The sequence below is a fragment of the Moschus berezovskii genome, chromosome 21, assembly GCF_049115385.1.
Source record: "Moschus berezovskii isolate FMDL1 chromosome 21, NW_MosBer_1.0, whole genome shotgun sequence".
In the NCBI taxonomy this organism is placed as follows: Eukaryota; Metazoa; Chordata; class Mammalia; order Artiodactyla; family Moschidae; genus Moschus; species Moschus berezovskii.
The window spans coordinates 12,588,381-12,604,689 of NC_142480.1; the positions used below are offsets into that span (position 1 = coordinate 12,588,381).

A 16,309-nucleotide genomic window follows, 5' to 3' on the forward strand; every position below is an offset into this window, starting at 1 on the left:
ACCTATAATAATGATGTTACTCAGGATATTATAAAAGTTATGAATATTAAATACAGATTCTTATTGTGAAAATGTGGCTATAAATATGCTTAACTCTGCTAATACTGAAACTATCATATAAGTACTTTAAAGTAATATAATTTGGCTTGGAGAGCAGACAACTGCTAATTGAATAATGAAATATAATTTTAAGCATGATTTGTAAAAAGAGCCTGTGACAAGCATTTTTTTCTCAAACAGAAAGAGCAGTCTATAATGGCACTAATGTCGTATTTCTATTTCTAGTAAATAAAATTTACTATTGCTTCTAGAAAGTAAAAATGTGATAAAATATGAAAATCAACTGACGTCGTTAAGTGTTCTAACATACACACTCTGACAAGAAGATACAATAAAATACAGACAGAGCAGCAGAAAGAATTTTGGACTCCGGGACAGGAATCCTGGATTCTGTTCTCTAATTAGCTGTATGATATTAGGCAAATCTCAAAGTCATTCTATGTCTCTAAGTTTCATCTGTTAAAACAAACAAACAATGAGGAGGGTGGGGTAGTAATAAGGTAGGAGGGACCTCTGAGCTTAAGCTCTAAGAATTTCAATAAGCTGCTTTACTAGAAATCACCTCACATGACTGCTGGTGAACAGTCTTCCCTGGGAATCCTCAATCAAAAATCCGTACCTGCTTCTGTCGGTCCAATTCTGCCTCTAGTTCTTGTTTAGCTGCTCTTTGCCCGGCTATTTGGTCTTGCAGATCCTGTAATTGTTCTCTTGCTGATTCTGCTTCACTCACCTGCTGAGCCTCAATATCCTAAAAAGATGAACCTTGCATGTGAAAGCAATAACGAACTCTCTGGCTCAATATTTACTGAGTGGTCATTATGTGCCGTGAACGGGGCTCAGCAGGCACTGGAGGGATAACGATGAATGAGGCAGACACAACCTGGAAGGAGCTCATACACTGACCCTTCGTTATGTAACACGGCAAACGGTGAGAGAAATGAACAGCATGCTGTGGCAGAAACTGTTCCGTTTAATGGCACGAGCAGACTGCGGCTCACTGGGAGATTTCTCTCTCTGTTCAAAAGCTAACGATTTCAAGAGAAATAGAAATATAACATCAAGGAAGACTTCACTGCCTTAGTCCCCTAAAACTGTAGATTATAATTGGTTCTTGTACATGAGTGGGTATCAGAAATCAACATACAGTAAAAATATAACTTTTTTCCTCATATCATGAGATTAGCATATTATTTTTTTTTCTTTTAGCTCTATTACTATTCTCTGTTTTCACATCTTCCCAAAAATATTTCTCTAACTCCTTCCTTTGGTGTCACTATCCTCACTTCTTCAAATTACAAAACCACCTTCTAGACTATCTGCGAACTCCACTAGCGGCAAAGAACCCGGCTTTAGGTTTCTGTATTTCCTTCTATGGGGTGAGCCTAAGTCCATTCATATAGTGCTACACGAGACAAAAACTGGCATCTCAATTTTGCTTTTTATTTTTTGGTACACTGTGTATATATGCTCATCTCCACAAACTCTGCACTTCACATATCATTTGAAAAGAACTGATAGATTAATGATAACTCCCAGATAATCAAGGTAAAATACTCTTTCACACAACTGTGTGGACATAGCAGGAAACAGCAGTAAGTTAAATTATTTTTCCTTACCATTTTCGGGGTTAGTAGAAAGTAGACTAATTTTTGTTATCAATTTGACTAAATCAGACGAATTCTCAAGAGGTGGGCAGTGTGGTTAAGGGTACAGAGTCTGGCATGAGACAGACCAGGGTTCTAATCCTAGTTCTGCCACCTTACGAGTCACAGCAAGTTACTTTCCTTCTCCACACCTAGATTTCTTCAGACTGTACAATGAGAATCCATCATCTCCTTCAAGGGGTTAAAAGAAGGAAGAAATGAAAGGATACATGTCGAGTGGCTTAGTGCAGTGCTTGGCACATTAAGTGCTCGGCAAATGACAGCTACTACAGTTATCAGCGATTCTTCCATTTTGCCAGACCTAATACTATGGCCCTTATTATCAGTTTCATAAACTTCTTGAGAAAGGGTAGAGATGTGTCAGTGTCATCAGTGATGCTGGGGTAGGGATGAGACATTAAAACCAATCATATTTCCCATCTCACCAAAAAGACATGGAATATATGAAAAACATATATGAAAATATCCAGAAGTTTAGAGTTTATTCAATTTCAAATTCATGGGACTGAAGTCTTTGGAATTCAAAATTATTTATAGAAAAAAAAATCCTACAGTTTAAAGGATAATAAGGAAAAAACTCAGAAATAACAGCAGCTACTATTTACTGAGCCTGTTATGTGTCAGGAACAACGCGAGGCCCTTTATTCATAGGTTCCCAATAGACCCTTGTTCTCATCTGCAATTTACAGAGTAGATAACTACAGCTCAGTGAGAGGTGGTAGTGCTGCAGCATAACATATCTATTAAGTGCCAAAGCCGGGATACAGGATCCGCACCTAGATCGGACAGTCAAGCTTACACCCTAGACAAGCCAGCCCATTCTTACCACTTCCACACTTTTCACTGTTGTTCATATACATCTTAAAAAATCAGTAATTTCCTAAGTTTATGCATGATAAACATTCTTGGCAGATAGTTTTTTCTTTTTTAAAAAACAGAAGGCTCATTATCCCACACTTTTTCTTTCTCATCCTCAGAGGCTCCTCCTGTGTCAAAGACCCTTGTTTAAGATAAATAAGTGGCCCAATTTTATCTTTAAATATATTAATTACACATAAACAATAAATTATAAGAAAATGCATGAAACTATGCAAGATCATCCCTAAGCCCACTCTAATATTAGAAAGCATCCTTGTTTTAGAAGTAAACTCAAATCTACTTTGCATTTAACCACTAGGATGTTAGATCCACAAAATAAACATTCTGTCTGGTTCCCTGTGTAACTCTAAGCCTAGAAGATGCATGGCACACTGCAAATACTTGATATTTGTTGAACGAATGAGTCAGGTTACCTGTGTTTCTTATTCTTATAACTGTAAACTGATCAATGGGCCAGAAGCCTGCTGCTTTAGGTTCCCTTCTATGAGGTTGTGCACATTACGAACACCATTCCCCCCAGAAACAGAACCTATCGCCTCTCAGACCACTAATAGCCAGGGGTAGACGGCCGTCTGTGAGGCCGCACCGTGATGGCCCTCACCTGTAACTCGGACCTCAGCTGATGCATCTGACCCATGAGTCTCTGTATCTCCTCCCTCTGCGCCTCCTTCTCGTGCCGAAGTTCCTCGAGTTCCACGCTGTTAGCAGCACTGCTGTCTAGGCCTTCAAAACCAGATCCTTCCTTTAAGCTGTTAATCAGTTTTTCTTTAGACTGTCATAAAAAAAAAGAATAAGCAAAGCAGAGATTAGCTTGTACACTGAATATCACCTACCACACACCAGTTAAACCACGATGATAACATTTCAATTATATTCTCCATCAGACAAAGTCCACAGAATGTTAAATCCGTAGGGATAAAAATGAAACAGAGCCTTGCTGTATAGAGTTCTTGGACTGTAGTCCCCAGGACCATGTCACTGTTGAAAACTTATTAACAAGAGTATTCTCCAACTTTCTCTTCATTCTTTCTTATGCTTTTTCCCCTCCCATTATATTCCACCCAACAAATATTTATGGAGCATCTACAGTGGGTTCGGCACTATGCTAAGTGTCCTGTGTGATAAAAGTAATGTCTCTCACTCCAGATGGGACCCTCCGCCTTAACAATAAAAGAGAAGTGGCAAAAAAAAAAAAAAAAAGAGAAGTGGCAAATATCCAACAGAAGGCAGTAAACAGAAGCTGAGGGAAGGCTGTATGGAGGAAGATTATTTGCGAAGTTCTGAGCAGGAAAATCCACTTCTGGGGAAGAGAAGGCTTTACTCAAAAGACAGCTCTTATACTGGTCCTGGAAAAAGGCTAAGATTTTAAAAGGTGTACAGAAAACAGAGGACAAAGCATAAAAATCCAAAAGCATGAGAGCCTGAAAGTATTCTGAGATGTGGTCAGATAGCATATTAGGACCAATTTTGGGGGGCCTTCAGATAACAGGCTGAAATGTTTGAATTTTATTTGGCAGTCTAAAACCAACTGCCAGAAAGTGGATAAGGAAGTGCTATGACCGGAGATGCGTTCGAGGAGGGTACCTCTGGGAGTGGTTTAAGGCAGCAGTTCACAAACTATGCTTGATGAGCCAGGTCTGGCCTGTGGCCTTTTTTTGTACAGCCCACTAAGCTAAGAAGGGTTTTTACATGTTCAAAGGATTATAAAAAAGTAAAGACAAAGAACATGTGACAGAAACCACATTCAGCCCTCAAAATCTACAATATGTACTATTTCACCCTTTACAGAAAAAGTTGGTTGACCCCTAGTATAAGGATGAGTTGGAAGAAGAGATTTGAGGTGGGAAGACTAGTTGAAAAAGTGCTGTAATCCAAGGCCAGTAACAGCAAGGACCATTGGTTCCTTCACCTTAAATATTAACTCTCCTCCATCAAAAACAGTTTCTCCTTTTTATGTGGTAGAATTACAGGTGATGTCTGCAAGCTTTTCTGCATTTTTCAAATTTTCTATAATAAACAGGATTAGATCTGTATCTCCATACCTCCATGTGACTAAGGAGCAGACCTCTTTACTGAGTTTCAGACCTGCATTTCTGATGGCCTTCTTGATACTGTCACCTCAATGTCACATCAGCTTTGCAAACTCACCATAATTTATCACAGTCTTCAACCCTAACCTGCTGTCTTTCCTGTTTTCCCTTTGGTAGTACAGGGGAACACTCAAACCAGAAAGCTGGAATCACCCTAGATGCCATCTTAGATGTCAATTCTCCCCTCACCTCTTCATGGCTGCCACAGTTCTTACACCCAAATCTGATCATGCTGCTCAAATTCTAACACTTCTCACCCCCTACCATCACCTACAGGATAAAATCAAAATTCCTCTGCTTGGTATGCAAGGTTTTCCACAATCTGACATCAGCTGTCTTTGAGTCTTCCCTCCTGTCTCTTGATCTCTAATACTTGTTCTAGCAACAGAGAACTAGGTGTAGTCCCTTAAGTATACTATGTTCCCTTGGGCCCCCTTTACTCTGGCACAGGCTGTTCTATCTGAAATCTCTGCCCGATCATGAGTCCTCCTACTCGTCCTTTAAGTTCCTCTTCATACCGATCTCTAATGATCCCAGACATCTGCAGGCAGGTGTTAAGGGCTTCTTCCTTCAAGCTCCCACAGTGCTGCATCAATAATTTCATTATATCAATTGCCTCAGTGTCTTCCCACTAAATCAAATGCTCCCTTAAGAAAGAAGACACATCTTTTGAGCTCAGTATCCTTAGCACCTATCATACAGCAAGTGAATAGTTAGGTGCTCAATTAAGAACCTTCTAAATAAATCAACAAATTACACTTATGCAACACATATAACTACACAGAAGAGTTTGAAGGAGACAGATATGATATTTCACAGAGGTAGAAAAAAAAGCTGTTCCTAGCCAATAGCAGGCAGGGGCTAAAGTCAAAATGACACTATGGTTTCAAGCTTCACTTTCTAGGAAGACAGCAATATTATTTACCAAAACAGGAGAATGAGGGGGGAGCTGATTTGGGGTTTGCGATACCATATCCCAAGTAGAGAAGCACAGCAGGCATTTAGAAACCAGGTAGGAAGTTAGGGTTTAGGCTGAAGTCACATCAAGTGATAGAAGCAAGTGTATACGACAAAGTAAGAAAGAACAACAGCAAAGAAAGAAAGAACAACAGAAGAGGACAGAAGAAGAGCACCTAAGAGAAACAGCAGTGAAGGGAAGACAGAGCTGAGGCCGCACAAGTAAAATTACAAGGCAACTTTAAAGAAGGCAGGAGGGTTCACAGGGTCAAAACATTCTACCAAAATCAAAGTGGATGGAAACTAATAGGAGGACAGGAAATATTTAGGTCATCAAAGACTTTTGAGAAGACAATTTCAGAAATGTAGTGGGGACAGAAATTATTACATGAAGGAATTAAAGTTAATAGTTCTAAAATGGAGGAGACAGAACACTAATCCTGACAAAGTGAAAGTCAATTGTGTCCGACTCTTTGTGACCCCATGGACTGTGGAATTCTCCAGGCCAGAATACTGGAATGGGGAGCTGTTCCCTTCTCCAGGGGATCTTCCCAACCAAGGGATTGAACCCAGGTCTCCCACATTACAGGCACATTCTATACCAGCTGAGCCACCAGGGAAGCCCAAGAGTACTGGAGTGGGTAGCTGATCCCTTCTCCAGTGGGTCGTCCCAACCCAGGAATCGAACCGGGGTTTCCTGAATTGTAGGTTGATTCTTTACCAGCTGAGCCATCAGGGAAGCCCTAATTCTAACAAGTTTGGCATTAAAACAAGGGAGGACAGAGAAATGGATCAAAGTGATCAAAAGGGCCAAAAGCGATGTTTCTTCCACCACAGGTAAGGGGTTTCAAGATCTGGTCTCTGTTCTTCCACTAAGTAACCACAAGCTCTTGAGCAAGCTGAGCCAGAAGAAGGCAGCAGAGACAAAGACACAGGGGAAGACACAGGACAGCCTTAATGGAGAATGGGCTTAACTGAGGTGGAAAGAATCAACGTACAGGCAGAAAAATTACCCAAAGGGGATAAAAAATCAAAGGACATGTCTTCCCTCTGATATGAAAGGCAAAGGAAAGAGAAGTTGAAAACCACATCAGATGACTACAGTCTTGAATTAATTAAAGGGAAGGTGGAAAGGTGGGAGAGGGGATCTGATAGCGGGAGGAGGCCCAGGCCAGTCGCTCTGAAAAATTCAGGAGAGAATCAACATGGGAGAATAGAACAGCTGTTAAAAACCAACACCGCTATTGTCATGGTGATTAAGGTGACAGCTTGAAGACTTGAACTAGGTAGTGAAAGGATGAATTTTTTTCTTAAAAGGAAAAAAGTGGTGGGAACAGGAAACATTTCATCTTTTTTATAATATTTCTAAGAAGAACAAGACACTTGAAGTAAGCTGACCCAGTCAAAAGGAACAAAGCGCCTCACAGATCTACAAAGAGCTTCAGGGATTCTCTCAGTCAACTGGCCGGCCTTAACATTCACACACTGCATCTCAGGCTTACCTGCAGTATTCGAGTAGCTTTTTGCTTGTAGTCAGCTAATTCTTGCTTAGAGGAGTCCAAGTTGGACTTCAGCACTTTGACTTGCTGCTGTAGTTCATCCACTCTCTTCTTCTCATCTGAGTGTTTTCTTTCTGCCAGCGTGACTGCTTCTGCCAAATTCTGACGTTCCACTTCCATTTTATTAAGGCGTGCAGCAAACTCACTCTGTGGTAAATTTTTATATCATATTTATCATTTTGCTTTGAGAGAGTTTACAACCATCCATTTAGATATCTTATGGGATTTATTAGCTCAGCCCATGAAATAGGGAGGTTAAAAAAAAAAGTTCTTCATTTGTTAGGAAGTGATGCACTGGAACTCTAAGGCTGTGGTTCCCAAACATGGCAACACGTCAAAATCAATGAGGAAGTCTATTAAAAATACAGCAAAAAAAAAAATACAGCCAACCAAGGCCTTCCCTGGGCTCAACTGAGTTGAAATTTCCAAGACTGGGGCTTAGAAACCTGTTTTTTAATCAGTTTCCCAGGTTAATCTGATCACTTGGATACCAGGTCTGATCTGATACTAACTGATCAATGAATAAAGGTCTACAGAAAACTAGAAAGTCTATTAGAAAACAAATGGAAGACACTGGTACGCAGCTACATCTCGCTAATATCATGGCTGACGTTTTTCCTTTATTTCAAACTGTCTACTAAACTATTCAATGTAATTTTTTTTTAGCATAAGAAACTTTAAAAGCATACTCTAAAGAAAACAAGGTCTGTCCCTTACTAGCCTAAATTTAGTTCTGAGAATTATTTATATTTTATCCTTATTTTCAAAAGCTGTGTGTGTGTGTTAGTTGCTCAGTCATGTCCAACTCTTTGTAACCCCATGGACTATAGCCTGCCAGGTTCCTCTGTCCATGGGATTCTCCAGGCAAAAATATTGGAGTGGGTTGCCATTTCCTTCTCCAGAGGATCTTCCCAACACAGGGATCAAACCTTGGTCTCCTGCATTGCAGGCAAATTCTTTACTGTCTAAGTCAGAGCTGAAAAATCACTAAACTAGATGCAAAAATTCACTTAAGAGTGTAATTCTAAATAAATATGATGTACAATTTTCTCTTACAATAACAGAATCAGATTAACTTGGAATCAGAAAAAGCTTAAATAAAAAGAATAAATTAGATGCCTCAAATTAGCTTTTAATCAAATAATGGTAATGCTTGTTGCACAATCAAATTAATGAAAAGATGTATGCATCTAATGAATACTAAGTGTTTTAAATTTTCAACACATTGTAAATACATTTAGCAAGGATCAAGATAAATATCCAAATACTTAGTTTTTGTCGCAGAAACAAAATTTTCTGAAATACACTGCAGAATTTTATTATAGTACATGTGCTATGAATGGTATAAAGTGATTCCTCCTCACTCATATAATAAAATAGCCGTGGGACTTCCCTGGTGGTCCATCAGCTAAGACTCTACACTCCCAAGACTAGGGGCCCAGGTTCGATCCCCAGTCATGGAACTAGATCCCACATGCCACAACTAAGACCCAGTGCAGCCAAATGAATAAGTAAATAAAAATAAACATTAAAAAAGAAAACAGAGCCCCGCTGTCCCCATTCTAACCTGCATCTGTTTGTAGCTCTCCTGCTCTCTCTTCAGAGTGGCATCCGCTTCATGCAGTCTCTCCTGAAGAGTTTGCAAAGCTTGATTCTGCAGGCTACTACCCTCACTGTGATCCTGTGTTATTCTAAAGGAAAATACATCATTTGAAATAACTCATTTCCACAGCATACAAGTGAAAAGGTAGAATAATTTTTAGAGCATCAGCAAATTAGCACACACAAAAAGACGGTTTTGACTCAAACGTACTTTGAGAAGTCTTTTTCCCTTTTAATGGACTGTAATCTATATTTTTAGGCATCCAAATACAAGCACATGCCACATGTCATTGTATGTCAAAAGATTAATGACACTGCTTCTCAAATATTTTAAAATTCAGAATTTGCTAATAGTGCATCTCAAGATTCAAATAATACATCCATTTTTAATCACACACATTTCCAGCATTAACCAAAAGCTACATTTTCCCTCTTGCAAATTTCCAAAGTGAAAATTTCACAAGATGGTATGACTACCATGTTTATCATTATGTGCACTGATAAATCGGAGAAGGCAATGGCAAGCCACTCCAGTACTCTTGCCTGGAAAATCCCATGGACGGAGGAGCCTGGTAGGCTGCAGTCCATGGGGTCGCTAAGGGTCGGACACGACTGAGCGGCTTCACTTTCACTTTTCACTTTCACACATTGGAGAAGGAAATGGCAACCCACTCCAGTGTTCTTGCCTGGAGAGTCCCAGGGACAGGGGAGCTGGTGGGCTTCCATCTATGGGGTCACACAGAGTCGGACACGACTGAAGTGACTTAAACAGCAGCAGCAGCAGCACTGATAAATATTCCAGCTCATTTTTTCATTATTAATAGAATTAGCTACCGTGATTTTTCATTCTGTAAGGCTTCCAGTGCTTCTGTGCGAGTATTCAGCAGCTGGTCAGCTTCCTGGAGTCTCACTTTCAACACAGCCAGCTGGGAATCCTTCGCAGCCACCGCTTCAGTCAGGTCATCGACTTGGGCTCGAAGTTCTCGAGTTATTCGGTCAGTTTTTGAATGGTCAACATTCCACTTCTCGACTCTTGCTCTTGCTTTGTTTAATTCTATTTAAAAAAACAAACAAATAAAGAAACGAAAAGAAAGAAGGATATGTCTCCATATAAGTAAACATGTCTTTCTCAGAGCACACAAATATTCTCCTTTAAATCCCTTTAGTACCTACTGCCAAAATTAGGAGCTTACAAATATATTTGAATTTTTTGCTCCAAGAGGGATCTCCATTTTTCAAGGCCAATACTCATATTTAATACTACAGTTAGTTGGTTGGAAAGGGGCATGAAGTTAGCTGCTTTTCGACAAATGTTTCTTTTGTAAAGCATTTGGAAGCCAAAACAGTAGACAGTAGAGAGCTCACAAGACTAAAACGGTCAGTGGGTTTTGGAGTTCTGCTATAGATATTAAAGAATGCAAATTCAAATCAAGGGTGGACAATGTATACCCCAGTAGGATCAAAAGAAACAAAAAAATCTGAAGACAAACACTGGAAAGGAATCTGTTTCTTTCCATTACTGTGGCCAAAAAAAGAGTGTTTTGAACCTAGAAAACTAGTGGTGCAGAAAGAGCAATGCAATATAGATCTCCATACCCTATACACCATCTGTAATTGTATGCCTGACAGCAAAAAATCACTATGTTTTAAATACAGAAGCAAACTGTACAGGGTCTCTGGGAAATATTTCTATGCCTAAATTAGTCTGGGAAAGAGTGAAGCTTCTGAAGTCACTTTAACAAGTCTTAACACATCTTCCTATTCACAGTTTCTAAAGGATGACCAAATAAACCAGTGTTCTGTTTCAGGTGGATAACATGTAGCATTTCCAAATCTGGGCTCTCTATTTCCATGAAAATACTATTCTACAAGTCTCATCCAGGATATTTCTAACAGTTTAAATGCAATCAAGTTTTTAGTGTATGTTTTGAAACGCTACATTCCTAACCCTGGATAATATAGATAAGGCTCTACCTTCTTGAGTTTCCTTGGACCTTTGAAGTAATGAGGCCATTTCTTGATTTAAATTCTGAACTTCATTCCTCAACAATTGGTTCTCCAGGCGAAGGTTAGACAGTTCATGTGACTTGCCGTCATCATTAGGCACTGGGTTGGGATCAGTACAGGCAGCATTTGATAATACATTTTCCTTTGAAGAATCTTCGTGGGCTTCATGGCCAGGATCTGAATCATGAGAGGCTGCTGTAAGAAAGCAAACACATCTTGTAACACTGGATCCCTCCTTACATATGCATTTGTAGCTTACTGTGGTAGAGCATCTTCTGGTTCAAGTTAACTGCTACACTAAAACACCATAAAAAATCAACTTAAATTCTTAAGAGACTTCCCTCTGATGAAATTTCATTCTCACACATAGAGTCTCTAGATTTCTAAGGACCCTCAAAGTCTGGATACAATGAATGAACAGTGATAAAGAACAGATAGAAGAATACAGTTCTGGGAAAGGGAAACGCAGAGATAATTTATGTACCGGGGTTTAGGTAAAAACGGTTTGTCTCCTTTTTGTCTATGAATCATTTTTGAAAACAAGGATGAAGTTTCAACACTGAAAAATATTGGAAAGGCATAAAAGAAGAGCTGTGGGTTTCAAGGCAGTGAGTAATAACAGGTCAGGACAATCTCTTATACGCCAAACTGTAATCTACATTGCCTTACCCAAAGATATACTCGTTAATTCAGATACTCATTGTTTTGGATTTACCTTGTTTCTAATTTGTTACTAAATATAATGCAAATACACTTTTCACTTACTCCCCCCAAATTAAGTATGTGCTAAAAAAATGAACCATATCTAAATGAAAAATTTTCTCAACATCTTTAGTGATCGAGGACATGCAAATTAAAACCACAACAAGAACCAATACACACCTGCTGGCTAAAATTAAGAAGACAACACAAAATGCGGGTGAAAATATGGACCAACTGGAACTCACAGACTGACTGTTGATGGCAATGTAAGTGACAGACTGGGGAAAATGGGAAAAGTTTTCCCAGCTTCTTATTAAACATGTGCCTTCCACCTGACCCAGTAATCCCACTCCTGAGTATTTATTGAAGAGAAATAAAAACATTTTCCCACAAAGAGAAGTACAAAAATGTTCACAGCCACCTTTATTTACAAAAACTAAAAATTGGAAACTACCACAATGTCCAAACAAGAGTGGATAAATTGTGGGATATCCATACTACAGTAAAATTTCACACAATAAAAAAAATATTAATATACTCAATAACATGAGTGAATCTCACTAACAGGTTCAATAAAAGAAGTTAGGTAAGAAACTATTCACACTGTATGATCTCACTTTTTGCTGGCAAACATATGAAGTTTCAGAACAGGCAAAAAGTAATCTAAGGTGAAAGAAATGGTAACAGTGGGAGATTGTAGGATGGGTGGGGAGATTAACTAGAAAAGGACATAAGGCACTCTCTGGCAAAGGAAATGTTCTTTATCACAATAATGGTGTGAGTTCCGTAGGTATAGTCATTTGTATTAATACAACTAAGATTTGCACATCCCAGTATATGTAAAAATGATGAGACAAAGGAAACTTGACTACTGACTAGATATTAGAGGACACTAAGGAATTATTGGGGCTTCCCTGGTAGTTAAGACGATAAAGAAACCGCCTGTAAGGCAGGAGACCTGGGTTCTATCCCTGGGTCAGGAAGATTCCCTGTAGAAGGAAATGGCAACCCACTTGTGTTCTTGCCTGGAGAATCCCAGGGACGGGGGAGCCTGGTGGGCTGCTGTCTATGGGGTCACATAGAGTCGGACACGACTGAAGCAACTTAGCAGCAGCAGCAGCAAGGAATTATTGGGGCTTCCCTGGTAGCTAAGATGATAAAGAAATCGCCTGTAAGGCAGGAGACCTGGGTTCTATCCCTGGGTCAGAAAGATCCCCTGGAGAAGAGAATGGCAACCCACTCCAGTATTCTTGCCTGGAGTATTTCATGGACAGAGGAGCCTGGTGGGCTACAGTTCATAGGTTTACAAAGAGTCAGACACGACTGAGCGACTAACACACATACAAGTAATTAATACATTTTTATGGTGATAATGGTGTGAATGTTTTTAAAACTTATATTTCTAGAGTTAATAAAATATTTATAGAAGAAATGATATGAGATCTGTGATTTACTTCAAAATAATTCTCCAGAGGGTAGAAGTAAAGAAAGAGATTGAAAATGAGAGGGTATAAATTAAACCAGAAAGGCTACAAGCTATTGATTATCACTGCTGGATAAACTGTTGTATGGGGGTGGAGGGGAATGATCAATCTCTACTTTGATATTTTGAAATCTCTAAAATAAAGATATTTTCAATGAATAAAAAATAAGCGTTTTAAAAATTACTTTCAATTTTATAAGATTTTAGAAAGAAATAAAGTATATATCCAAGCCTATCAGATATACCTAAAACAGTATTTAGAAGGACATTTATAGCCTTAAATATTTACATTAAAAATGAAAAAAGGAATTAATGAGTTATGCACCCATCATAAGAATTAAACAGCAAAATAAACCTAAAGAAAGCAGAAATTAATGATAAAGACCAAAAATTAACAAAACAGAAAAGAAACATACTAGAGAGACTTGACATGATCAAAAACGATTTTCTGAGAGAAACACTATAAACTAGATTGTCAATACATTTTTAAATGTACATGATGCTGAAACCTATCAAATTGTACACTTTTAAAATGTATAATTTATTGTATATCAGCTATATTTCATTGCTGCTGCTGCTGCTAAATCGCTTCAGTCATGTCCAACTCTGTGTGACCCCAGAGACGGCAGCCCACCAAGCTCCCCCCGTCCCTGGGATTCTCCAGGCAAGAACACTGGAGTGGGCTACCATTTCTTTCTCCAATACATGAAAGTGAAAAGTGAAAGTGAAGTTGCTCAGTCGTGTCCTACTCTTAGCGACCTCATGGACTGCAGCCTACCAGGCTCCTCCGTCCATGGAATTTTCCAGGCAAGGGTACTGGAGAGGGGTGCCAGTGCCTTCTCCAACATTAGCACTGTTTAAAAAAAAATAAGCATTTAGCACAGTGCCAGATATTGGTATTCCTCAGGTAGTATTTGTGATCAAGCTTTGATTTCTGCAAGGTTACTATAAATGATCAGTGTCTGTGTTAAAATTTCAGCTGTGACCACATTATTTTCCTAACATTAAATAAATAAAATCCTCCCCAAAGTATATGAAATAGACAAATTCTTAGGGAAAAAAATGTAACTTACCAAAAACAGATTCAAAAAGAAATGGAAAATCACTTGAATCAATAATTAAATCTTTCACTAAAAACAGCCCAGACCCTAATGGTTTCACTACTGAGTTTCAGCAAACATTTACTGAAAGTTAAGTTTGGTTTTAGGTTTAAATAAAATAAATCAACTGATTTGTACACCATATCAGTATTAAGGAGAAAGATTGTGATAATCTCAATACTTACAGGAAAAACTGCTAAAATTCAACATGAAAACTCAAACTAGAAATACAGAAAGACATCATTGACCTGATAAAAAGTACCCAAGAAAAACCTAACACAGACTGAAACAGTCAAAGCATTCTTTTTAAGATAAGGAACAAGGCACACAATTGGTTTTCAAGTACTCGCCAATGTAATAACGCAAGAAAAAGATTTTTTAAAAAGATAAAATGGTTAAGCAGAAAACAGTCATTATCCACAGATGATATGATTATGTTGCTGAAAATAACAGAGAATGAGATGGCTGGATGGCATCACTGACTCGATGGACATGAGTCTGAGTGAACTCTGGGAGTTGGTGATAGACAGGGAGGCCTGGCGTGCTGTGATTCATGGGGTCACAAAGAGTTGGACTTGACTGAGTGACTGAACTGAACAGAAAAATATGAAGCCTAAGAGGTGTGTAGGTTGCTGTTTATGTGTGCATGCATGAGTGCATATTTACATAAACCAATATATAGCAACCAACAGAAAGTAAAAAATTTTAAAGCATACTATTTATAAGAGTTTTAAAAAATATAAACTACTCAGGAATAAAACTAACGAAAGTATGCAAGACCTTTATGGAAGAAACAAAACTTTAATCAAAAACATCTAAAAAATAATTATACCATGTTAATAAGTTCGAAGATTCTACACTATAAAAATGCTGATTCTCACCAAACTATGCAGAAGCAAAGGACTCTCAATAAAAAGACCACAGAATTTTTGTGGAACTTGGCAAGTTCTAAGATGCACATGGAAGTACAAAAGTCCCAAGAATAGCCTATATCAAGAACTTCTATTCACTGAGACACAGAAAGAGGAAAAACATATGATAAAACTGGAGGAGGAGAAGAAAGAACTGTCACATACCTTCATATATAAAAAGTATCTATGAAGCAATAAGAAAAAAGACAATGATTCCACAATACTCTGACTATATCTTAACTGCTGCATTTACTACACTACATGTAGATTATCTGTGTACATGTGTATCTCATGTAATAAACTCTAACCCATTCAATTCTTTATCCTGGCCCATTAGGCTCTCAATAAGCATTTGTAAAATTAGTCAAAAAATAGTTGAGAAGAAATTTAGGACTGTTTCTACTTAAATCAACTGCCAGTGCATGTGTCTGTCTTGAAAGCCCAAAACCCATCTCTTTACCAGTTTTTTGTCTTGAAATACAAGAAACATTTTGTTCACTAAGAGCCAAGACTATGTGGTAGTGGTTTAGTTGCTAAGTTGTATCCAACTCTTGCAACTCCATGGACTGCAGACTGCCAGGCTCCTCTGTCCATAGGATTCTCCAGACAAGAATACTGGAGTGGGTTGCCATTTCCTTCTCCAAGCGATCTTCCTGACCCAGGAACCAAACCCATATTTCCTGCATTGCAGGCAGATTCTTTACCAACTGAGCTACAAGGGAAGCCCAAGACTGTGTAAGAGGTTTTAACATTTAAGAACACAAGAAGCTACCATGAATTATCAGCTCTATAAAGAATCCCTGCAAGAACTTATCATGTTCATTGTTGTTTTAAAATGTCTCCTAGGTATACAAATTAGCCAAATCATCATGTAAATATCATTTTTGCAGGTGAGAAGGTGTACATTTTGAGGTAATTTCATAGCAAATGAAACAACTGAAAACCAGAATTCTAAGTTTTTAGTTCACTATTAGGTCAATGCCTTCAACTCTCCAACTTGGATCAAAGTTCAGTTTCTTATGCTTTCCTTTCAGGGAAGGCAGGGAGAAAAACACACCAAAAAACTCACAATCCAGAATGTAAGTGAAGTACAGCCTCCTATCATTTTTATAATACAAATGACAAAGAGAAATGAATTGGAGACATTTCCAAATCCAAAATTATGTTTTCTTCCAGATTTCAAAATTTTCTGGGTAAAGTTACCCACAGACAACATTCAAAACTCCCTACTATAACCATATATTGACTAACAGTGCTCCATGCTGTCTCCCTTGTTCATGCCACACATTTCAGAG

The 16,309-nt window shown here is 38.5% G+C and overlaps 1 protein-coding gene across 2 annotated transcripts in view; it reads right to left on the reverse strand.

Annotated features, from left to right (window-relative positions):
• Positions 1-16,309, reverse strand: part of GOLGA5 (golgin A5) — a 29,015-nt gene that overhangs the window by 9,328 nt on the left and 3,378 nt on the right. Inside the window, exons 3-8 of one of the 2 annotated variants that reach the window (XM_055418409.2) lie at positions 10,786-11,010; positions 9,646-9,865; positions 8,777-8,900; positions 7,153-7,356; positions 3,205-3,375; positions 680-808 (exon numbers count right to left, since the gene is read on the reverse strand). In XM_055418409.2, coding sequence (XP_055274384.2) covers positions 680-808; positions 3,205-3,375; positions 7,153-7,356; positions 8,777-8,900; positions 9,646-9,865; positions 10,786-11,010 — 1,073 coding nt within the window. Of the gene's footprint in view, positions 1-679; positions 809-3,204; positions 3,376-7,152; positions 7,357-8,776; positions 8,901-9,645; positions 9,866-10,785; positions 11,014-16,309 lie in introns of both variants that reach the window. The other variant, XM_055418408.2, reaches the window with a different exon arrangement.